Source organism: Scedosporium apiospermum, assembly GCF_000732125.1.
Source record: "Scedosporium apiospermum strain IHEM 14462 chromosome Unknown SEQ_SAPIO_0165, whole genome shotgun sequence".
Classification (NCBI taxonomy): Eukaryota; Fungi; Ascomycota; class Sordariomycetes; order Microascales; family Microascaceae; genus Scedosporium; species Scedosporium apiospermum.
The window spans coordinates 1,088,857-1,111,771 of NW_015971866.1; the positions used below are offsets into that span (position 1 = coordinate 1,088,857).

Consider the following 22,915-nt stretch of genomic DNA (forward strand, 5'->3'; position numbering starts at 1 on the left):
GTATCTATGCTACCAATGCCTGCTTAGGCATAATGCGTGAAACTCGATGAATTAGAAAGAAAATAGTAGCAAGACACCTGTGCCCCTGTATGCTAATGCTTGGTGTATGACTTGACTCCTTGGATTTCCATGCCCTTACCATCCTTAAGAAAAACGTATCCGTAAACTGTGCCCGAAAAACTGACCTGACCTAACCGGATAAAACGAGAAAAGGACGAGAGAGGAAAAGAACAGGGAAAAAAGAAAAGAAAAGAAAAGAAGAGAGGAAAGAAAGCAAAAGAGAAGACGAAAGGGTGTAACTGCTCTGCGAAACCCCGCTCCCTACCTAAACACCCTCTTCGAATTCCTCGACGAAAACCGATCCACACCACTATTCTGCTGATGATGCCACAAGCCAGTCTGCCCCACCAAACCACCCTCACCCGCGGCCTTATACCGTCTCACGGCCTCCTGAAGATGTTCAGGTCTCAGCGGGGCGCGCCAGTCGTCACCAGGTACGATGGGACTGACGGGGCTGGCGGGGGGTGCCTCGCCGTTCTCGCCGTTCTCATCGTTGGAGGGAGGAGGCGTCGGGAGCTCGGTCTTGGGTTGGGGTTCTGTACCGGCCTCCATCCATTCTTCCTGGACGCGGCGGGCGAGCGTGATGATGTCGCCGATGTAGAGCTTAGCGATGAGCTTCGTGGTGAGAACGGCGTTTTGGGGGACGGACTGAGACACGGCAGCGTTGATGATCTAAGGACGGGTTAGTAAAAAAGAGAAGAAAACGTAAGCTTGTTTCTTCCCCTGCAGCTAAGGCTCACCCTTCGGACTCCTGCTTCGGCAATACGCGTGCCTCTCCAGGCCTCGAAGCGTTTATACTGCTCCCGATCAAGCGACTGAGCAAGCAGCGCCCTCAACCGATTCTCCTCGCGCCTCTGCTCCTCCGACGTAGTCGACTCCTGCAGCTTCATATCATTCGCATCATCATCCTCCTCTTCCTCCTTATCCTCGCCCGCCCCCGCACCAGCCTTTCCGCCCACGAGACTCGGCGTCGCTTCCTTCGAAGACGCGGCATCGGCGGCCGTCGCGTCCTTCTTCTTCCTGCCTCGCTTCTTCTTGGGCGCTCCGCTCGGCGCGCCGCTGACCACGCTGCCGCTTACTACGCTGACGGCGTCGACGGAAGGGGAACGACGCAGGGAGGCGGCCACGTCGTCGTAGGATTCGGGGGGGAAACTCGTTTGGCGGAGCGCGGATGGTGTCGTGACGGCGGAGGTGATGGAGAGGTTGGAGGCTTTGCGGCGCTTGAGGGATGGAGGGTTCGTCATGTCACTTCCTGAGCGCTTCTTGGCCATGCTTATGGAGGGGGCTTGATAGGGTGGCGAAGTCGCCGTGGGCGATTGGGTGTAGTTAGGAGGAGACGCCATCGTGATCGTCTGAAGTTCGGATCGAAAATGGATGGGTGAGAGGGTGAGGGTCGTGGCGGTGATTAGGTCGGCTGGGAGCTAATCGAGAAAAGGAATGCGACGAGAAAATTGAAAGGTTAAGGAGAAGAGCCCATCTGGGTAAGAGGTGGGTTTGAAAATTTTGACCTTTTCTCTGTCTGGAGGGCGATGATGGAAGGCGTGGAAGACACCCTGGTGAATCAATGAGGCTTTGAATAATAGCGTCAATCAGTTCGTGAAGTCGCGATGCTCTGGAATGGTGTTGGCACGTGATTTAAAGTGTATTGCTTACATAATAAGAGAAATTCCATGCCAAGAGGCTAATGATGGCGGAGGCAATTCAAGTGCTCAATCGAAGCAATATTACTGGATAAGACCATAAAATCCCCCCGTTACTGGTACCCCAGAATTTATAATTCATTCTTGATGTACCTTTGTACCTTTGTACCTTTACGCCCTTCAATGGTCCCGCTCTGGGACCCGCCGGGGACGCAGGGTCCGTTCGCGCAACTGCTTCCTTTTGACGTCAACTGCGACCGCTAGAAAAAAGTGAAAAAAAAAAAAGTTCGAAGAACAAAGTCCAGATACATCCGATAAAAGCCGGAATGTTCCTGCGGCCACCACATCTCTATGACGAACCTAGCAATTCGTACCGCCCCAGCCGGTCCAGAGCGCTAGAAGCCGTTCTTCGGCGGCTCGGCGGCGGGAAGTCGTCGAGAGAAGAGAAGAGGAAAAGAGGAAAAAAAAAAAAAAAATTAATTTACACTAAAATAGAACCTGGCTTGATTTCCCCAGGGGCCTGGATTTACTCCATAGATCTTTTTCTTCTTCCAATAAAAAAAATAAATCCATTAAATCCCTCCTCCATCAGCGGACGTCGTTTCCCGCTCCCACCGCCTCTTTCGTCTTACCTTGCTTTTATTAGATGGTGATACAAGCCCCTCCATCACTGTGACTCCCAGCTCCGATATAACCCCGCGGACCCTTTTGGAATTTTTTCTCTTCACTCTCTATTCTTTCCTCTCCGTCCTCCTGCTCTCAACGACGGCATTGGGAAACAGTGCCATCCGGTCTTTTGGAACAGTCGGGACGGAAATAAACCCATCTAGAAAAAAAAGTTCGGTCCCTAAAACGAGACCCCTCCACCCAATCATGGCGCCTTCCGAAATCGCCGTAGAGCCCATGAGCGGCATCTCCACACCAAAAATCCCCAGCACCAGGACGTCGAGCGACGGCGACGAGTCGACGAGCAACAGCACCAATGGCGAGAGGTCCAAGAGGCGGAGGAGGAACAGAAACCGCAGGAGATCGAGGAACCCGGCCGTCAATGGCACCACAACCACCACCGTCACCGTCGCGGAGAAGACGCAAAAGTCGTTGAAGAGGACGAATGGGACGACGCAGCATGAAGAAGAGGAGGAAGCGGCTGCTGTAGCAGCGGCGGCTAAGAGGCCGCGGATAGAAGAAGACAAGTCCAAGTCTCTTGTTCTTGCTGGTTCGTCGATAGCTTTCCCCCCTTTCCTCCCAACCCTTTTTTTTTTTTTTTTTTTTTTTCCTTGCGAAAACTAACCAAATTGAAATGTGACACAAGCCGGGAAGAAGACCACGCACGATCCCGCGGCTGACGCTGAGCGGCTCGAAAAGATGTGCGGTGCCGTCCGCACCATCCTGGAGTGTATCGGCGAAGATGCCGACCGCCCCGGCCTGCTGGACTCGCCGGCGCGGTACGCCAAGGCGCTGCTGTTCCTGACCAAGGGATATCAGCAGACGCCGCGAGAGATCATCAACAATGCCATCTGGGAGGACGAAGGGCATAATCACCACGGCATGGTCATCGTTCGGGATATTGAGATTTTCAGCCTATGCGAGCATCACCTTGTTCCCTTTAACGGAAAGGTAAAAGCGAGCCCAGTTCTTCCAAGCCTTCCCTTTTTTCCTCCTTTCTTTTCAGAGCTAACAGGACTTGAAATAGATGCATATCGGCTACATCCCCAACACCCGCGTCCTCGGCCTCTCCAAACTCGCCCGCATCGCCGAAGTCTACGCCCGCCGCCTCCAGATCCAGGAACGCCTCACCAAGGAGGTCGCCAACGCCATCATGGACGTCCTCAAGCCCCAGGGCGTCGCCGTCGTCATGGAGGCCAAGCACTTTTGCATGGTCATGCGCGGCGTCGAGAAGACGTGCGCCAGCACCGTCACGAGCTCTGTCCTTGGATGCTTCGAGAGAAGTTCCAAGACCAGGAATGAGTTCTTGAGTCTCCTTCGGTTGGACAGGCAGATATAAGAAAAGAGAAGGAAGGAAAGCCGAGGGTTCCCCGGTCTTCTTTCTTCCCCAACCTCCGCCCAGGGGTTGGAAGTTCTTGCTTTACGATGATAATAAACTCAGGGGGAAAATATTTTGGGAATGCCCTTTCTTTATGTTGACGACGCGAAAACCGAACCTCTTTAACTCCCATCTTCAACATGCTTGGGGTTAGAATCAAGACTCATATAAACAAATACATTCCAGGAGGAAAGAGGAGTGAGAGAGCCTCTAAGGAGAAACAGAACATGTCGGGCTTTATATTTTTTTTCTTCTTCTTCTATTCACGAAACTGGCTAGAGATGGTTTTATTTCTCATATGGGAGTTCTGTTTTATTCGCAGGGTATGATAGAGGTTTGGTTTTAGATTTACATGGTTGACTGGAGCTCAACGCTCCCACTTCATTTCACGATTCTTCATTTTGGGAGGGGAATAAATTTTGGGAATTACTGATTGGCATTGATTTTACCTGATTTCGTTGTAGTCGTGATGAGAATAGAGTCATAGCCAAGACTTTATATTCGAGTCCGGCCTGGATGCAGATGCCGTCCATGATGATTTAATCCGTCTCCCGCCGTGTCCATTTTCCCAGCGGGAGATTCCAGATGGAAAGGATGCAAAATGCTAAAGCAGAATCGGTCTCAGCAACGGCCGAGCGATCTGAGATGAATAGAAAAAGGAAGAAAAAACGTCCTCATGCAGCCACTTATAAAACAATCCTTCAGCCAGCCCCCCTCCTCCTCTTCAGTCGAGAATCATAAATACCGTTCCAATCACCACACCCAGACAAAAGGCAACCGTCACAAACGCCGCGGCAACCCTGTCCTTCGTTTCGATCGGCGCAAAATCATATTTGCTCTTCTTCGTCGTCCCCTCACTCTCATCAGCCCGGGACGTACCGCCCGAGTCCAGCGTGACTGGGGCAGCCGACGCGCCGCCCTGCGTGTAGATGACGGCAGCCAGAGCGTTCATCTGCTCCCCGACACCAGCGAACCCGTCGAACGTCTTCTTCGACCAGTCCTGCCCGCACGCGGTACCGGGGTGACCCCTGAAATCGACACCCGGGGAGCCGGAGCCATCGCATGAGAGGGCGGCTGCCTCGCCCGAGGCCTGGAGAAGAGGGCGGATGATGTCGGCGGTGTGGGAGGCGAGGTGAGCCGTCGAGGCCATCCAGCGGAGGAGGTATCCCTTGAAAGAACGCTGGTCGATGTTACATACCTGGAAGGGCTCGCAGGCTTGCTCGAAGATGATGCTATTGTTGAAGAAGACCTCGACGGTGGTGGCGAGGAGGCCATCGAGGCGCGCCTTCCACACCTCGCTTCCCGTGATGTTGTACATGACGGCGGCGCCGTGGAGGTGGATCCCCGCGTTGTAGCTCCATAGGAACTCGGTCTTCTGCGCGCACTGGTCCTCGACATGGGCGCCGTCCTCGACGGTGAACTGCGGCGTGATGAAGCCCACCTCTGTCTCCCAATCGTATACCTTCTCGGCCCACTCGGCGTAGGTCTGGTTGCCCGTGTACCGGGCCAGGCGGGCGGCGATGTTGAAGAAGCAGCCGTTGGAGATGGCGTTCTTGTAGTTGAAGCCCGGGTTGATGGCGAAGATTTGCCAGCGCAGGCCGCCGTTGCAGTCCTGGGGCTCCCATCGAGATACGTACAGGTCGAAGGTGGCCTGGGCGAGGGCGAGGTACTGGGGCTGGTCAGCGGGCGGGTTTGGGAAGTTGTTCTCGGCGGCTTGCATGACGGACATGGCCCAGAAGCCCTGGTCGTCGTTGCCTTCGGTGCTCGTTTGGTTCTTGGGCATGAGGTCGCGTAGGTCACCGGATTGGTGGACTATCGCTTGTATCGTTAGGTTGTTGTATGTTTCATCTCCGGTGATGTGCCAGTAGTCTATTAAGTGTCCGAACATGGCACCGGCCTCCCACCCTGTTTAGTGTTAGATTGATGATTTCGAAAGAGTGGGAAATGACTTACAGAAGTACGGATCGGGGAGGTTTCCCGGCACATCTCCTGTGTTATTTCCTGTATAGTACTTCATGAGGCCAAAGGCAATCGTCGACGCAGCCTCAAACACATCGGCTAGGAAATATGTGCGTTAGGATAACCTCTCAAAATAACTCACACTTTGGGGCCACATACTCTGATCCGCAAAGTTCACCTCCAGAGCAGCAGCCGTCTGTAGAAGCGCGCCGGCAGCAAGGCCAGCAAGCCGTAATAACCTCACCATTATGTTTGTATGTGATGTGTGTGTGTGTGGAGAGATGTATGCGAAAACCAAAACCAAGACCGGAAACCGTATATAAACACCCAATATTGGAAACAGTGGCTGGCTTCCTTTCGAATCGTGGACTGGAGATCGGAGACTTGACAGGAAAGTCCTGGCCGAAAACGATTCCTGTGGAGAATTCGCTCTTTGGTGTAAGTGAACCGCGACGCAGCAAATCCAACCCAGAAGAAATGTTCCTAAAACACAAGAAAAAAGGCAGAGAATCTCAGCCTGGAGAGAATGGAATTCTCTTGTGAGGAAGGAGAACTGAAAGATTGAAGAAGAAAATAATAACAGTCGTCCAAGCGAACCGCACGAAAAGAAAGAATGATGCACAACCAGGGCCAAAGAATCGAAGAAGAGAATGAAATGAGTCCCCAGGACTCGAACGAATGGAACTGCTTTACCAGGAAAGCATCACGAGAAAGAAGGAGGAGAAAAGAAAAAAAGGAATAGAAACAAGCACAGAAGAAGCCTGATTCCAAGACCTGCCCGTAAAAGAAGAAAAACAAGATAAAATGAAGAATGAAAGAAAGAGGTTGAAAAGGTGTGGAGAGAAGGAAATAGGTAAGCTAAAGCTCCTCCATGGCGTCCGTCCGCAGTCCGCAAGTCCCGAATCGGCACCTCTCCCAAGATCCGCTTGTAAGTCAAAGAGAGCGACGTGCGTATGCCGCAGACGGCAACCGTCCAATCCCAGAAAAACAAAAAGGGGGAACAGCCTATAGGAGCGACATGCTAAGCTCATCCCGATCTCCTCTGGGCCAAAATAAGCCTCCTCCTGGCATCGGACACATATAGGCTCAGCTTAAAACTAGGCAATAGGCGGTGCAGAAAAAGGCTACTGTCGTCCCTGGTTTCAAGCCCGACAATGGAGGCGAATGAAAGGGCCGGGTGTTTCTTTTGCGGGCTCCGGGTTGCATCTTTGGCGGGCTGGGGGGCTGTGTTGGGTGCATTCGCCAAGGTTGGTGGTTGAGGGCCTGAAACGGTTCGAGTTTCTAACCTTGTTGCCGGCCAGGGGGAGGACCCCACAGATGGCTAAAGAGGTTTTAAACTTAGACATGCAGATTTCCTTTGCCTCACTGAGAATGGTGTACGTCAAGTGTTTAAGAAATTGGACGAAGTCAATTCGACGTCCAATGGTGATGTTCGAGATTGTAGGTGAGAATTCCGAGTTGAGTCCCTCCTTCCTGACTTTGAGGCAGATGAGCCAGGGAAGTCGACAGGATGTCATTGAGGAAGGAACACTGCAACAAGGTACAAAGCTTTGTACTTCGTCTCAATCAATGCTAAAAGTAGAAAGAGACATGGGGTCGGGGTGGCACTGACAGCTTCAATGCTTGAGAGCCGCATCGAAGCAGCCACTGCACGACAAAGTGCGACCTGGCGACCACCAACACAACGTCAACGGACGAAGGGTCCGAGTATATTTCAACTCCATCCGATGCCACCCTGATGCCACCCCCTGAAGCATTCGTCGTATATAGCAAAATACGAAGCCACTCTCCCATGGCCTGGTTGATACAAACATTAATCAACCTTCTAGTCAATCTTATTTTCTCATCCTCACTGGACCCGATCTACACGCTCGCAGATCTCCAATCCTTCCCTCCCTCAGTAACCAGGCTGCAACCACCGATCCCTTTAAACCGCCCTTCCACTCCCGCAATCCAGGATTCCCCTAGGATCTTCCCGGCAATCTCCTCTCTTGATCTGCATAACACGCCGCTCCTCTCATCTACGGACGCACGTCAAAGCTTACTTTTTGGTTATGTGATGGCTTCTAACCCTCGGACTTACGCCGTCGGAAACGTTTATTTCCTCTCAGAGCAACACCTCCTTTGCGCTACCTTGGTAGATAACCAGCCTGATCCCGTAGACTCCTGGAGTCATACATTGATCAATGCTACTGTGCCTCATCATTACCCAACTCCGTTCCCAATGATGCTTTACCCTCCATTAAAATGCAAAGCCAATGTTGGACTGCGAAACGCCGAAAAACACCACCGCGGCAACAAAACAAGAGAACTCGAGTACGAAGCACGTACAAAAGGGAAGGGGAGGAAAAAAAAAAAAAAAAAAAAAAAAAAAAAAAAAAGTCTCTATAACCTCCCAAAAGAAGCGCCGACCTTCCTTTCTCCATGAAAGAACAGCCACCCACTCATCACACTTCTAGTTCAAAAACAAGCCCCTCAAACGACGAATAAACATTGATGCCCCCTCAAAGTTTCGCCAGTAAAATGTAGAAGAAACCCATCATTATTACCATATAGCATGTGCACAGCAGAGAAGAGGGATAAAAGAAGAAAAGAACATTAAATACCCCGGAATGCCAGCAGTCAGAGAAACGAAACGAAGGGGAAAATAGAAACAAAGGGAAAGGGCGGCTAAGAGGCGTGTGAATTTCATGTGTGTTTGTTCTTCTTTCCCCTTACTCGCGATGTCGGCTCGGGCTACGATGGAGTTTCCTCTCCGTCTTCTCCTTGATGAGCGCTCGGCTTGTACCTTCATCATACCCAATCACCCAAGTTAGATAGAAGAACCTGTCGGATCCATTTGTTAGTAAGCCAAAGGAAAATAACCAAAAAAAAAGAGAAATAAGAAGACAACCTACTTCTCATCATGATACACCCTCCGCCGCACCTCCTCAAACCTCTGCAAACAATCCGCCCAAACCTCCGCCCTCCTCACCCGATCCACCGCCTTAACAGTATAAATCAACCTGGCCGAAACAGGCCTATGATCCGAAACCCTCACCTCGTGCCTCCTATAATCGATCTGCCTGATCCTTCCGCCCCCGCGATGCAGCACACGATCGCACCACGCGGGAGAGCGCCTCTTCTCGCTCGTGTCATACGTGTCCGTCCCGACGTCGTACTTGTACGTGGGCGCGAACGAGATGGGCATCTCCTCGAAGGCGCGGAGGCGGAAGGCCGGGTTGCGCCGGCGGGCTACGAGGAGCTGGTCGCGCTCGAGGAGCTTGGCGAGGTTGTTGGCCTTGACGGCCATGACTACGGTGTCGCGCGACATAGTGTCGATGCGGTAGTTGAGGTCGCCGCTGAGGAGGCAGAGCTCGTGGTCGAGGATCATCGTGCCGTCGCCGCCACCGACGAAGCTGTCGAGGCAGGTGGTGGGGTCGCGTTCGGCGGGGAGGATGGCCGAGTCGAGGATCGCTGCGACGTCTGTGTGGCGGGCGTTGGCTTGCGACTGACCTGCTGCCAAGTGGCAGTTTACGAAGCAGAGGGACGTGTCGTCGATCATGAAGCGGATTATCACAGCGCCCTAGATTTGCCGTGTTAGCATCTGTGGTTGATCTTCTCGTCTTTCGCTGTTGAACCTAGAGAGTTTCGTTTGTCCTTACCTTGTTTCCATGTAAACCGCCCATTCCCCGCTTCACTTCGACATTCTTGAGGTTGCTTATCCTGTCTCGTACTGTTGACTTGATAAAAATGCACGTAAACAGGCCGACCATGTGTGCTGTCTGCAGTAAGTGGTAAAGCTCATCGGCTGGCATGTAGTCATCCAAGCTCTTGAGCAAGAAGTCACGCCAGTCGCGGTACTGGTGGCTCATTCGTTCTTGCACGGATCCTTCCTTCTTGTCCTTCTTCTTTGGCTTCAAAAATCGTTCTGGTGTTGGGCAATGTTAGCCATACATGCACCCATGTACAAAGCATCAATAAAGAAGAAAGGAAAAAGGAAAAATGAAAAAGAAGAAAAACAAAAGAGAAAAAAAAAGAAGAAGAAAAAAGGACTACTCTCAAAACTTACTTGCGGTGGCTGTCTTGTCTTCAAGATCCACCAACTCCTGGAATCCAAACACCAAAATATCCGGCCGATCCGCCTGATGCAGCAAGTTCTGTATAAAACTGGCATCCGACTCCGAATACCGAAGGCTGTGAGGCGTCGACGCCCCAGCATTCCACGTCATGAGCATCACTTTGAGGTCCTGGAAGCGGCAGTATTTGGTATCTAGCGACTTCATCTGGTCCTCGAGCCAATCCTCCTGAAGCAGCCCGTCCCACGCCCGGATCAAGTTATCCGCGCCGAAGGAGATGACCTGCAGCTTGTCCATGCGGTAGGCGCTAGCCGGGTCGGCGATGATCTTGATGACTGGGTTCTCGTGTGCGTGCCACTCCTTCTTGACGGCCCACGGCGTCTTGCTCGTGTCGTAGACGCATATCCGCCCATTGTTGTACCCGGCCCAGATGTATGTGCCCACGCACGCCATCGAGTTAATCTTGAACGAGCTCACGTTCATCACCTTGATGCACGAGTAATCCGTGCGCGAGTACACGCTGACCCGCCCGTCCGAGTGTCCGAAGAGCACTTTGTCCGGATCCGACCTCATGATTGTCCCGGCGGTGACGTCGCCGGCGGTGTCCTGGACCAAAGCCCGCATGAGAACCTGGAACTGGCCCTTGCCGCTCACCGACGGCGTGAACACCCTGATTTCCTTGCCTGTCGCGTACCAAAGCTGGTCGCCAACGACCATGGAGAAAGTGTGGCCCTTGGGCACCCTGTAGATCTGGCTCGGGTTACCGCCGAGGCTTGGTGCGCCGTTCTCTGTAGGTTCCCAGACGTGTAAAGCGCCCGTCTCGTCCAGCGTCCATAGCTCGTTGAAGTGCCGGTAAATCTTGATAATCTCGCTTCGGCCGTGCGCATTCGGCTTGATCGATATGATGCTCTGCGTCACGACGTCGACCTCCATGAGTTCTCCGACATTGTTTCCGATCCATAATCGCGCGCCTTCCTCATCCACATGGGCACCCGGCTTGAAGATCGCTGCCGTCGCTTTAGTTCCCTCTCCGTGTGCCAAGCTTAGGACCTGTTCGCCGTCCTGAAGGTTCCACGCTCTCGTCAATTGCCCTACGCTGCAGACATATTGGCCGCAGACATCGATGACCTTCGCGTCGTACTTGGTTGATATTTCGTGGGCCCCTTGCTTGATGAATGGTGGCCGCCTGTTGACATTAGACGCATCTGGATAAGAACCTGCTTGGCCGGGAGGCTCTGTCCGAGGTGCAGAGGCGGCGGGAGGCGCAGAGTTGTTGGTAATTACTTTCAGGTCAGAGGATTGGCGATCTGTAGCCTGCTGTTCAGCCGGCAGGGACCTTGTGTTAACGCGAGAGGGTGGCGGAGGTAGTCGATTAATCGCCGCCGACGGAGATACACGTCGCGTTGCGGACGCTGGGACGTGTGGGGTGTGGGGACCGTCAACGAACGTATGGTTTGTGGTGTTAATAGTGGGTCTAGGAGGTCGTGGAGGAGGTGGTTTCGTGGAGTTATTAATCGGTGGTGGACGAGGAGGCGGTTCCATAGACATACGGGGTCGGTTGGGTAGAGCAGGGCGGCGTTCGCCTGTACACTGGGGTGAAATGTAAGACTTGGAAAACTGGTGACTGTCTCGTTCCGGTCGCCTGCCAGCAAGAGATGGATGAACGGGCGGGGGCTCGAAATTGGTCCAGGTCTGGCTCCGCGGTTGAAAGTACTCTGACTGTGGCCGGGGCCTTCGTGGCACCGGAGGAGGTGCCTCATGATCACTACTATCCGGGCTACTCGGCGGGCTGCTGAAAGGAGAGGTCTCCTGAGCTAGATGGGGCGGAGGAGGAGGAGCCTTCGCTATGCCATTCTGAGGCTTCGGAGCAATAATCTGCGAGTTTCTCGATGGCATCACAGGCTTTTCGGCCCGATTTATAGGCGGAGGGGCTGGTTTGGTTTCCCGCTTGAACTCGCCAGATCGGCGCGGCGGCGGCGGCGACGGAGGGTTGGATCCGGTGATTCTCGAAAGCCGCCGCGGATCCGGGCCAGGGGAGTGGGTCCGGCTAGGTATCTTAAACGACCGCGGCGAGCTAGCAGGAGTCGTCGAAGAAACAAGGGAGTCGGGGTTGAGAAAAGCGGTATGCTCGCCGAGGTTCGGGTGCGTTGTTCTCTCCTTGGGTGGAGACAGGGGAGGCTGTATAAGGACCGAAGGCGGGCGCATGGGCTTCGTGGGTTTCGGACTGAGGGGAGGCGGGGGAGCGACGGGTCGAGCGGGCGACAGGGAGTGGGAGTCATCATTATTACTCGGTATCTTTAGACTATTAAAGGTCGGTCTATTCTTCGGCACGGGAGGGGGTGTGGGCGCGGCCTCTCGCTCTGGCTTCGCATCTCGCAGCGCAATCGGTTTCGGGGCAGGGGATATTGGGCGAAAAGGGGCCGCTGAGAGGGTGGGGTTCGCCTCTTTGATTTTGCTCATACTCTCGAAATGCGAGCGCAGAGAAGAAACGGGTTTCTAGAGCAGAATGTTAGGAGAAGATAGGATCAGTCGAGGGCCAGGAGCAGGGCGGCTCAGCGCGAAAGAGGACTAACGATGTGGGAGGCATCTTGCCCATCAGGCTTGTTGTTGTTGTCCATGGTTCGCTGGGTTATCCCATACTACCACCCAGTGGAGGCCTTGCGCGGGGGAAGAGATGACGGAAATCGTTCGTAGAGTTCGATGGAAACGGAATTAGAGACGCAACCCTTGCCTCTCCGTCATTAGCTCAGCTACCAGTAGCGGAGGTCAAAGACGGATTGGATTGTGGGTTTCGGGTCTGAGCACAAGACCTCCCGTTATTGGAGGGGCACGACGGCGACGTTGACGGGTAGGAGCGATAGTCGGTTGGGGTTGGTGATGGTGAAGGGTCTCTCGACAGGACGGGACATAATCGGTGCCCCTGGTGAGTCGGAGAGTTGAGATGAGACCAAAGGCGGGATCGCAGAGTGTCGAGGGACTCTGGGTAATTTCGATTTCATCCAAGGGCAGTCAGTGCTCAAGGAGAACCGGGGCGTTGGGCTGGATGCTTTGCCCCGGCGAAAAGTGGAACGCTCCGGCTCGGAAAGGGGACACGCGAGGTAACCCGGATACAGTAGGACTGCTACGAATATCGATCAGCCTCGGAGCTGCCTGTCGTCGGTGTCGTCGGCTGTGGTTGAGGTTTTGTTGAACCAGGGCGGGCCGACGGTGGAGGAGTTGGTGGGAAGGAGAGGAGCAGCAGTAGCCAGCAGCAAGGAGGTTCTGTGGCGGTTTCTAGAAGAAACAAGGGGGGGAGTACCGCACCACGGAAATACCGCCGGGATGATACGTTGGCATGGCAGTGCCGTTTGTACCTGTCGAAGATTTGTGGGCCGGTTTTGGGTGCGCAGGTACCACACTGCAGTGCCTGATTGATATTACAGGGACGTCGACACACTAAAACCTTTAAGCTGCTGGCTCTGGCACCAATCTAGTGGGCATCGACAGAACGGGTCCCGGTATAAGAATAGAGATTTGGATTGAGAAGAGTTCAACGTTGAAGGTCAAAGCTGATTACATACTCTAAAATACTGAGGTACATTGGTCGAAGACTACATGTACTTCGTAAAGTCAACGAAACAAGCGTGCGAGAGGTGTCCTCTTTCCCGAACAGTCTGGTCTGTATTATCCCTACAATAAGTACATGGAGCCTCACCACTGGTACCAGCAGCACTAAGACTAGCCTGGCCTGTCTCATGTGAAACTTCGACAAAATCCCCTATCGAATTAAAGCGCCAGCAGAAGGCAGACATTCGAAGTAGTGACATTAACTAGGATCGATATGTCGCCAGTACCCAGCCATGAGTCTCATTACCCATCTTCGTTTTGGTGTCCGTTGTGTTCCGCACTGCAAGGCTTCGAAAATCAATGTTCGCCTGGCCAAGTCTGGACTTTGATCTCGTGCAGAGCAGAGAGATACGAGATGCCCCACGCCCGAAATGTACCGACTGTTTTACGTGTGCCAAGATGCGAGGTCTGGACTACGAAGCACACTGTCGTTTAGATTCCATTCTTTGCACAACACGGAAGCTGGTGGCAAGTCCCAGGGTCTAAAAATGGAATAACTTCCCTGTGTACTTCATATCCTCAAAGTACTTCGTGTTTGTATAGCTTACAGCCCGAAGGTTAACCGACGCCGCCGTCAACGGACCAAGGTACGTCACTCCACTTCCTCAACCTCGTAAGGACAAAAGAGGCAGAGGCTAGGAGATACGTACCCATCGCCGAACTCTTTTCGGCGATTGCCCATCGTCACAGCTCCAGCCAAAAACTTCTCAGTGCGACAGTTTTCCGAATCCTCCCTCAGATCATCCTCGGCCATCAATCTTTAATTCTCTTTCCTACCAAAAACTTCTCGCACCCAACCCAACGACGCGCCCTTCCTTGATTTTCAAATCAAAGAACAACCATCTACTCCCTCGGCCCTTTTCAATCCGTCGCAAAAATGAATACTGTGAGTTACCGAAGAGTCCCTTTTTTTTTTTTTTCTCGTTTTCCACAGCCGCTAACAGAAACCCTGGACTTCTATAAGGCACGCTCCTTCTGGTCAGAACACCCGCAACACCCGCATTTTCCAGCGCAACTAACATCGTATCTAGGTTCGGATGGGGCTCTCTCTGCGTCGGTACGGTTACTAGCGCCTCATAACCCTCTTCCCACTCCCCAATTCCTCCCACCGAAGGTGTCCGTCCTGTCGTCGCTAACACCACTTCTACAGCTGGCGCCGGAGCCTACTTCTTCGCGAAGAAGTCCATCAACGCCGATCGCGCGGCCAACCTTGAGGAGCGGAGGCAAAGGAAGCTGAGGGACGCAGCCCTCGCTGAACAACAATACCTTGCCACCCAAAACGGTCAGAAAGAAGCACCCCGAACCGACGCCGTGGGCTCTCCCTCCCAAGAAGGCAGCCAAGACCCGGCTCCCACGCGCCACGCGCCCGAGAACGAGCACCAGAGAGTCTACGAGAAGAGTAAATACGAAAGCGACAAGCCCTTTGTGAGCCGCAAAGGCGACCGCTTCTCATAGGGGATGTGAGCCGAGGCTTTTCTACAAGGTCGCCGAGCCGGACGATCGGGGTCGTTGTGAGTTTTAAAACGGGAGAAGAACAGTACAGGGCAGTCTTTTACGCTGCAAACGAAAAGACGGAGAAAAACCTCGGGTGCTGTATACGACTAGGCGTTTGGGTCTGAGAATTCGAACTTGGGAACAGGAAAGGCTTATCACACCATTCGCTATCGGCCTCTGCCGAACTAAAATTGCCAACCCCGTCAAGAACTGCTTGGGCATGAGAGCAAGAGGTTTGGCTTCAAGCTGTTGCTTTCTATACCTCAAATTCAATTGTATTTTTTTTATTAAAAATAGTGTCATATTTCTACCATCAAAAGAGCATTTAACCTTTTAAGCTCATCAGGGTCTGTCTATCCGAGGCGTGGCCCCGGGGAAAGATGAAAAAGAAAGGTCATGGCCCATCTCCCATGTTGAATAAGCCAAATACGTCCACATCTGAACAAAATCACAGCTCGGATGTTCCAATTCCAGTCACAATGTTCTTCCCTTTGCAACCTCGCTTCTTTTCCCAGATACCCATTTCATGACGGGCGAGGAACCGGGTAGTATTGGCCTTGCGCCTGTACCATGACAGCCGCCGGCACGGAAATCTTCATGCCAGGGCATTTCGTCTCCTCGTTTTTCTAGGTCGAATTCGACAATAGTCCTCTAGTGTAAGTGGCAGCGTGAAGGTGAGGAGACCCCCTCCCTTTTCTGCTCTGCAGTCTCTGCTCCGTGATGATCGCTGCATGGAGGATGAAGAAACGAAATCCATCACAAGGGGATAGCTACTCAAACATGGCAGCTGGTGATACCTATTTGCCATTTGTTACTCTACAAGAAGACCGACGAGAACTGGGTCTAGTGGCTGAGTGGCTAGAATCGTAGAGACTATAAAGTCCATGAGATTACCTCCATGTCCCGAGGCATTCTCATCACAGGAGTAGTCGTGTTAGGTGGCCGGTCAAAGCATTTCAGCGATGTGATGAGGCGGAGCTCCTCTTTTTTTCGGCAAGTCGTGGGGAGCGCAGGTTGGAGTATCGATTAAACCAAAGGCACGATTTCTCTCTCTGACTATGAGAGAGAACCCTGATTCGATAATGGTGTCTAAAATATTCAATTCGAAACCAGCATAGTGGGGAATTGGAACACCTTTGATCTCGACCTTGAGCTTCATGCATGCCGACCAACAAGGAACGATGGGTGGCACCTAGACTCCGCCACGCCTCGCTCGGCACCAACACGATGCTTTGTGCAACCGTCTCCTTTGACCACCTGGGCTGGAAGTAGTAGCATTGAATTATTTTTTTGCTTCTGCCGTTTCAAAACCAGGGAATTTCCGCGGGACCGACTTCAGCTGCCATCGCTGGCCATCAACGCTCATCCATCTCTCACGGTAGCCACGCCGACAGATTTACGGCGCCCGGCGTCTTGCCTGCATCATGGATCCCCAAGCCCCGCCCTCCGATGTGCCGGATTCATACGAGCCGCCAACCCTGGACCCTACTCCTGCCGATCCCTCGACGTTCCCCGACCCTGAGGGGGCGGCTGCCATGAAGGCAATGTCCGACAAGGTCCAATCCATGTATGACAGCGGAGTGCCGCTCTTCACCAAAGATGCTCTTCGACATGCCGCAAACCAGCTGGCCCTGTACCGCGCAAGACCCCGAGACGACCGACAAGTCACTCTGATCGACATGACCGGCAAGAGTGTGGAGTATACCATCTGCCTGCCATTCTCCGACCACAGGTCTGACGACAAATCTGACATCGAGGTGATAGAGTACAGCATATATATATCTCCCAGTTCAATTGTTGTCTTTCAAACTGACATTCTTGTAGGAGCGTTCAGCTTGATTATTGGTCCCTGGAATCCCTTATGGGACGATTAAGTTCTGAACTGGATGGTATCACACCTTATATCACGACATTAATTGTCTATTGCAGTTGGGAACGAAGGAAAAGGTCCGGACCCCTACCGCCTCTCGGGTGTGTGGGAGACTTGCAGCAGATTTTTGAGGATGCCAGGGCAGAATGGGATTCCAGCACACAACACGATGAACTGCAGCAAATCCTGGCTGCCCTGAAACTCCCATTCGGGCTCAGCAAAGTGATTGCATTCGCATTGGGTTCTATGGGTGGCGACTTTAGAGCCTCTCGACAGTCCTCGATCCAGCATGCACTGCTCCTGAGTCTTCGACGTGGACTTTCCAATTCCACCCAGACGCCCGAGCTCGAATGCTTCTCACAGGAGCCTGGATACTCGGATCAGGACAAGCAGGTCCTCCAGGCATCGGGAGTCAAAATCCTGGAAGACCCCGTGGGCTTTTTAGAAGTGGACGAGACTAGCGTTATTTTATCGATTGCGCCTAACGTGCCAGTCAAGCAGATCATCACGGACCTCGGCCGACCCGCCATCATGATTTGGTGCAAGCCACCAGAATCAGACGATCGACCAATGTATCAAAACTGCACCAATTTCGCCCCTCTAAAGTATGTGGTTCTTCTAACGTACGTGGTAGGACGGATCCGGAATCGTCGAGGGTTCGGGAGATGCTGAAGAACGAATACTCCAAGACGGACTTTCCGCGCCACGAGGCTTACCCCCCTCTATCTCTCTATGTTAGAAAAGCTGTTATAGGACGGGTTTCCGAGTGAAGGGAAGTGGCCGCATACAAATTCGTGTATCGATCCCTGAGATTCACCATGCAAATTCGAGATTGACGCTGCCATCTTCATACCCGAATCGCAATCAAGAGGAGCGTAAGAGAAAGTCAGACAGGACAATAAGCTGCGTCCAATGGCCATAACCATTACAAGTCATGTTCATCGAGTTTACATTGCCAAATTGTTGGCAGGGAGCTGAAGTTTTTGATCAAAAGTTTGACGTTTAAGTGTTGACTTGGATAGAGCAGAGCACAACGGGTCTCGTGCTGGTAGGTTGGGACTCCAGCGCGGGTTTCCCATTCCCTCTCGATCTCGAGGTGTCTACGCCGCGCCAAGATTTTTGAACCTTGGTTTTCCTATCATTGTAGGGGGCAGCTTTCTACTTTTTCAGTGGATTCAATGAGATAGACCGCCAACTCTCTCTCTCTCCTTTTTCAGGTCTGTGAGTAATCGTTTGACGGGTCTATGAGCCCTATAACTAGAAGACATTCTATATATCCAACATCTTAGTAGGTATAAAGTGTGCTATCTTGTTAACAAATTACGAGGGATCAGGATTTTGTAAATGTGATGAGAATAGCCAATGCGTCAATATCAACTCGTACAACTTGCCGCGTAACTCCTTCTGTCTTCTCTCAGCTCTCCAGGCAGTTGATCCTGTTACAGAGTGTTACTATTAAAAAGGGAGAGCTATGGGTTTGGTGAGATGTATGAAGGTGAGAGAAATGTATCTTGGGCCCGGCGTATCTCCGTTGGGAGGACAGAATAGACCAGATGATATGAGTATCCACGGTATGAAAAGGGGAGCGTACTTGGTGCAATAGAGCATTGGATGAGGAAGTTAGCTCGCCGGAAGAGCAACTGGCGTCGACGCTAGGCCTTCCGAGCCAACCTGGCGAAGCTCTGGAAGAGCAGCGGGAACGATGGTCGCGTCTTCTTCCCTCTCGATGGTTGTTGGGCCTGCATCACATCCTGCCTGGCTACATACTCGCCCAACAACTCCGCAACGTCTTCCCAATACGTGCGCACCTTGGCATCGGCGTTGGAGATGCTTCTGAAAAAGTCCCTCTTCTGAACAACCTCGCCAAGGAGATCACTTACGTCGTCGTTTCCATGGCCGGAAGAGGATTTTTTCCTCTTCTTCTTCGTCCACTTATCGGCCACATCGCGAGTATCCAAAATTATGCGCACAACTTCAAGCCTGATAGCCGGGTCTATTAAGGGGCAATACCGCTCAACGATATCCAACACATCCGGTCGTGCAAAGTGGTCGAATCCAAGGACGGCGCACGATAAGACCGGTAGTTGCTGCGGGTCGCTTAGTTTAGGTTTCTTGGTGGTCGCGATAGCTGCCCGCACGTAGGGTAAAATGGCCCACTGGGCGGCCAAGCCGGCGAAGGTGCAGACCGGCTGCCCCGGGGACATTGTGTACTGTGTGTTCGACCAGTGGGGGAGGTCTGCTGCCGAGTCTGCCACGAGACTCGCGTTGGTGCGATCTCGGTATAGCGTGTATCCGGATCCGTCCACGAACGAGGTCGACAGGGCCCCAAGCTCGCGATCTAGTCGGTCCATGATCTTTACGAGCGCATCCACTCGGCCGGGTTCGTCGCGGACGCTGGCGGCGTGGAAGAGGCACATGGATGTCCGAGACCAAAATGCCTCGACGGGTAGGTGCAGGCTTGAGTTTTCCCAAATCTTCGGGTTGGCAACCTGCACCGAGAACGCTTGCAGGAGGGCGAGATGGGGATCGAAGTCGGGGTCGACCTTGGCGCAAATGTCTTGCCAGCTGGTTTCCGTCCAGTCCCTCACGCTTCGGTGAAGGTAGTCGACTTGGCCGTCTTTGGTCACTTCAAGGAGACCTCTGGTGCGGCTGTCGAGTCTCCTACTCATGGTCCGGATAATGTGGTCGCGCTTCTCGCCGGTGATTTCTGCCATCTGGTATCCAAGGGCCTCCTCCCACTCCATGTCTGCTAGGTGAAGTGTGGTGACGTCCAGAAGGGTTTTCGCGTTGATGCGTATTTGGAAGAGCTTCGCGGTCTGGGCGATGTACTGGGGCTTAATGCTCCGCCAAATTCTCTGGTACAGCTGCGACAAGTCTGTCGGCAGCATGTTGAGCAGCGCCTGTAGCTCACCCAGGTTATCGCCTTCCGTCAGACCTTCACAGAGCGCCCGAACAACGACGGACACCCAGAGAAAAACGCCCTGCGCCTTGTCGACGATCCCTTGCGTGAGCCGCTTCGCCTCCACGGGATACGCTTGCCGGAGCTCATGGAAGCCTTGGGTCTGGTTAAACTCGCCGTTGACAAAGGCCTCGACGTCCCTACTCGTGAATTCTTCCATCCTAAGGCTCGGGGTGGCGCTGAAAGCATCCTTGAACATGTTCCAAGGCCTACTACTAATAATAACCTTGGTACCCTGGCGACGATAAAAAAGCTTGACGAAGTCGATAAGCTTCTGATGATCGCCGGTGAATTCGTCAAGACCGTCGATGAACAGCGCCAACTTGAACCTGTTGTTCTTTGCGGAGAGCAGCAGCAGGGCCGAGAAACACTCGACCAACTCTCCCCACGACCATTGCGGCGCTTGGTTTACGTCGGTGGCACCGAATATCTTGAACCAGGCCCAACGGCGCGGGCAGATCTTCGGCGCTAGGCTCGGCATCTGCTCGATGCATTGGAGTAACAGGGTCCGCAGCAACCCCGTTTGGGATTTCTGCAGTTCTGAGCTGCCGGCATTCCAGAAGTAAAAAGAGGCGAGAATAAGCTGCTGGCCGCAGCTCCACTTGCGAAGATGCTCTATCGTCTTCGGATGCGTGGTGAGGAACTTCATCATCGTGCTCTTCCCTGCCCCGGCCTTTCCTGTGATCCAGTATACGTCGTCTACGGACTGTTCAAGCCACCGGGGTAATTCTGTCCAAGGACCACGAGGGCTTGACTGTGGGGGCCTCTCGAAGACCCACTGGAATGTCCTCGTATATGCTTCCGGGATGGCATCTTCCCGATGCTTCACGCCTTGAAAGCGAAGACTATCGACAATTGCCTTGACGTAGAATTCGGATTCAGTCTCCTGGCGGTTCAGCAATCGAGAGGCGTATCGGTCTGTCTGGTTTGGCGCCTGCAGAGCGGTATCCTGAGCTCCGTTCCAGTTCCCCACTTCGTCCGACGCGAGGTGAGCTCCAATGGTGGACAGCTGCAGGCGCGAAGAGATGCCCTCCGAAGACCAGATGGATTCGGCAATAGCTTGACGGCGATGGTCTAATTTGGACGGGTCCTCGTCAACGACATGGACGAGAGAGTATTTGAAACTGGAGACGTCGGCCGCCAACTTATTGAGAGTCCCTAGTATCTCGGCCTGGCGATGAGAAAGACGCTGTTGCTCGTGGACCACGGACGACGATTTCTCCCTTGAACAGCAAAAAAGCGACTTGATCAGAAGGCTAATCTCATGGAAAATGAACACGGTAGCTTTTCACGCCCATGGCTTTACTTACCACAACACAAGAGTCGTCATGGCCATCATCTGCTCCCTGAGACGGGCCAACTTCCTGTGCCATTCACTCGCATCAAACCGTACCGAGCGCAGAGCATCCATCAAGCTATTCACCGCTTTCCCACCCTGCTCACCAAAAAGGAACTTCATCCTGAAATGCTCAGGCCGAAATTTCCGAATCGCCGCGTCGAGATCCTGTGCGGCCACGGAGCACTCGCCGCATATATCGACGAGGAGGGCTTCGAAGCTCCCATCTTCGGGCTTGCCTTGTCCGAGGAGAGCCCGTCGCGACGTGATTTTCCGACCCAGCTCGGCCAGGTCGTTGGCGATCGTGGTGAGGTCTGCCTCGTCGGTCGTCAGGCCCGATGGGGATTTGTATAATTGGAAGGCCTGTGAACAGAGGCGCGTTCCGAAGTCGATGAACTGGGCTACTGCCGCAGAAATGGCGAGGATATCGAGTGGTTCCATAGCTGAATGTTAGCATCGCACCAGTCTTTCTGGTGAGATTTGTGTGTTCTCATTGGGTTGTCGAGATATAAGGCTCAGCCCAACCAAACTAACACCTTTCCGTGGCAAGAATACTGCTGCTTTAATGAGTATCGAGAGACCGCTGCTCCGTAGAAGTGGTCGAAAGCGAAGAGAAGAAGAGGTTTGGCCGTGGAGCGACCAGGCTGTGCAGATTTTGTTGCACTCAGCTACTCTAACACGGATTAATCTGCGAGCTGTCGCGCTGAACAGCGAACCCCCCCCTCATCATCGCCTGGCTTGTCGACGCCCATGCACCGAGGACTGCGCCACCTCGTCTTTATCGACTTGTCGAGTCATTAGACGGGATGCCACGGAGTACTTGTCCGACAAGGAACGGGGCCTTCTAATAGGTTGCAGGACTATTGATCTGTACGCCTTGGGTCGCCTCAAAACGCAATCCGCATCCCAATGTCAAACCAGAGAGCGAGGCCTCCACGCGTTCCCGCTCGGAGAGCCACTTATTCGTAGGGTTTCTCTTTTTAAAGCCCGGTTGCTCTCTGGGAGTAAGTCTCGTTGATAATTAAATACTTGCGTGTTAAAGATAAGACGGCTGGCCCCGATTCCGACTCGAAGCTTTTCGTACGACGGACGCGGTAACGAGGTTCGGTCTGTCTCGGTGAGGAGAGTCCAAGAGAACGTAAAACGGGATATTCTCAAGCATGTAGAGTTTTCTTTAGGTATCTATAAGGGAATAACCATAATCTCCTACCCGTACTACTCAGCGCCTTCTGCTTCGCCAATCTGGCAGCTCACGTCCTAGGATGCCGCATATTGGCCTTGATCCTCTCCAAAAGCTCCTCCCTCGTCGCTGAAGCCGCAGGCATCAAGTTCCTCTAACAAATCAAGGCATCATATTAGCTCTTCAAATAGCTCGAAGAAGACCACTTTCCGCATGTAAAACAAGAGCTCCCAGTGACCAGAAGGCCGGAAGTCTCGAGTGATTACTTACAGCACCAAGCCACCTCCTCATCTCCTGGAGCGTCCAGTCTTCGGGGTTCCCAGTCGGGTCGGGCTGGGCTGGGAACATGTCGCCTCCCCAGATGGACCATGCGGCGACTGCGGTGATGACGCCTCCAAAGGCTAGATGGAAGGTTAGCTATAGAACAAAATTGGTGTCTGGGATTTGAGTGCTTGGGACGACAGGGCACTTCATACTTAAGAGGAGGTTCTAGGCATCATCAATGGGCATGTTAGTTTCAGTCAAATGTCCTCACGGGATCCGGTGTAATCAACTGACCTTGGATTTCATCGCATTGTCAAGAGGTGTCATTTTTGGTGGTATTTTCTTCTTCTCTCTTTGGATGTACAAATATATCTATTTGATAAGAAATGGAAAGGTGGAAGAGATGTTGACTTTGTTTGAATGGATCCTTGTTTGGGTGGCGATT

At 52.9% G+C, this 22,915-nt stretch overlaps 7 protein-coding genes across 7 annotated transcripts; 3 read left to right on the forward strand and 4 right to left on the reverse strand.

Annotated features, from left to right (window-relative positions):
• Window positions 1-321: 321 nt before the first annotated feature.
• On the reverse strand, window positions 322-1,403 carry SAPIO_CDS10468 (uncharacterized protein; the record flags this gene model as incomplete). Its single annotated transcript, XM_016784050.1, has 2 exons — window positions 322-732; window positions 801-1,403. The coding sequence occupies 2 exons, from the start codon at window positions 1,401-1,403 to the stop codon at window positions 322-324; spliced, it is 1,014 nt and encodes a 337-aa protein (XP_016638881.1).
• A 1,170-nt stretch (window positions 1,404-2,573) lies between these two features.
• Window positions 2,574-3,705, forward strand: SAPIO_CDS10469 (GTP cyclohydrolase I; the record flags this gene model as incomplete). Its single annotated transcript, XM_016784051.1, has 3 exons — window positions 2,574-2,916; window positions 3,013-3,317; window positions 3,394-3,705. 3 exons carry the CDS (start codon window positions 2,574-2,576, stop codon window positions 3,703-3,705), a joined length of 960 nt encoding a protein of 319 aa, XP_016638882.1.
• Window positions 3,706-4,468: 763 nt separating this feature from the next.
• SAPIO_CDS10470 (Mannan endo-1,6-alpha-mannosidase DCW1) lies at window positions 4,469-5,950 on the reverse strand (the record flags this gene model as incomplete). The annotated part of the gene is made up of 3 exons (XM_016784053.1): window positions 4,469-5,649; window positions 5,698-5,802; window positions 5,863-5,950. The coding sequence occupies 3 exons, from the start codon at window positions 5,948-5,950 to the stop codon at window positions 4,469-4,471; spliced, it is 1,374 nt and encodes a 457-aa protein (XP_016638883.1).
• Window positions 5,951-8,417: 2,467 nt separating this feature from the next.
• On the reverse strand, window positions 8,418-12,379 carry SAPIO_CDS10471 (Skeletal muscle and kidney-enriched inositol phosphatase; the record flags this gene model as incomplete). Its single annotated transcript, XM_016784054.1, has 5 exons — window positions 8,418-8,529; window positions 8,601-9,268; window positions 9,348-9,613; window positions 9,755-12,257; window positions 12,335-12,379. 5 exons carry the CDS (start codon window positions 12,377-12,379, stop codon window positions 8,418-8,420), a joined length of 3,594 nt encoding a protein of 1,197 aa, XP_016638884.1.
• A 1,865-nt stretch (window positions 12,380-14,244) lies between these two features.
• On the forward strand, window positions 14,245-14,822 carry SAPIO_CDS10472 (uncharacterized protein; the record flags this gene model as incomplete). Its single annotated transcript, XM_016784055.1, has 4 exons — window positions 14,245-14,253; window positions 14,332-14,345; window positions 14,399-14,424; window positions 14,518-14,822. 4 exons carry the CDS (start codon window positions 14,245-14,247, stop codon window positions 14,820-14,822), a joined length of 354 nt encoding a protein of 117 aa, XP_016638885.1.
• A 1,463-nt stretch (window positions 14,823-16,285) lies between these two features.
• SAPIO_CDS10473 (uncharacterized protein) lies at window positions 16,286-17,501 on the forward strand (the record flags this gene model as incomplete). Its single annotated transcript, XM_016784056.1, has 3 exons — window positions 16,286-16,593; window positions 16,791-17,303; window positions 17,366-17,501. The coding sequence occupies 3 exons, from the start codon at window positions 16,286-16,288 to the stop codon at window positions 17,499-17,501; spliced, it is 957 nt and encodes a 318-aa protein (XP_016638886.1).
• Window positions 17,502-18,383: 882 nt separating this feature from the next.
• Window positions 18,384-22,797, reverse strand: SAPIO_CDS10474 (uncharacterized protein; the record flags this gene model as incomplete). Its single annotated transcript, XM_016784057.1, has 7 exons — window positions 18,384-20,913; window positions 21,001-21,469; window positions 21,888-22,024; window positions 22,281-22,360; window positions 22,477-22,607; window positions 22,683-22,695; window positions 22,765-22,797. 7 exons carry the CDS (start codon window positions 22,795-22,797, stop codon window positions 18,384-18,386), a joined length of 3,393 nt encoding a protein of 1,130 aa, XP_016638887.1.
• Window positions 22,798-22,915: the final 118 nt, after the last annotated feature.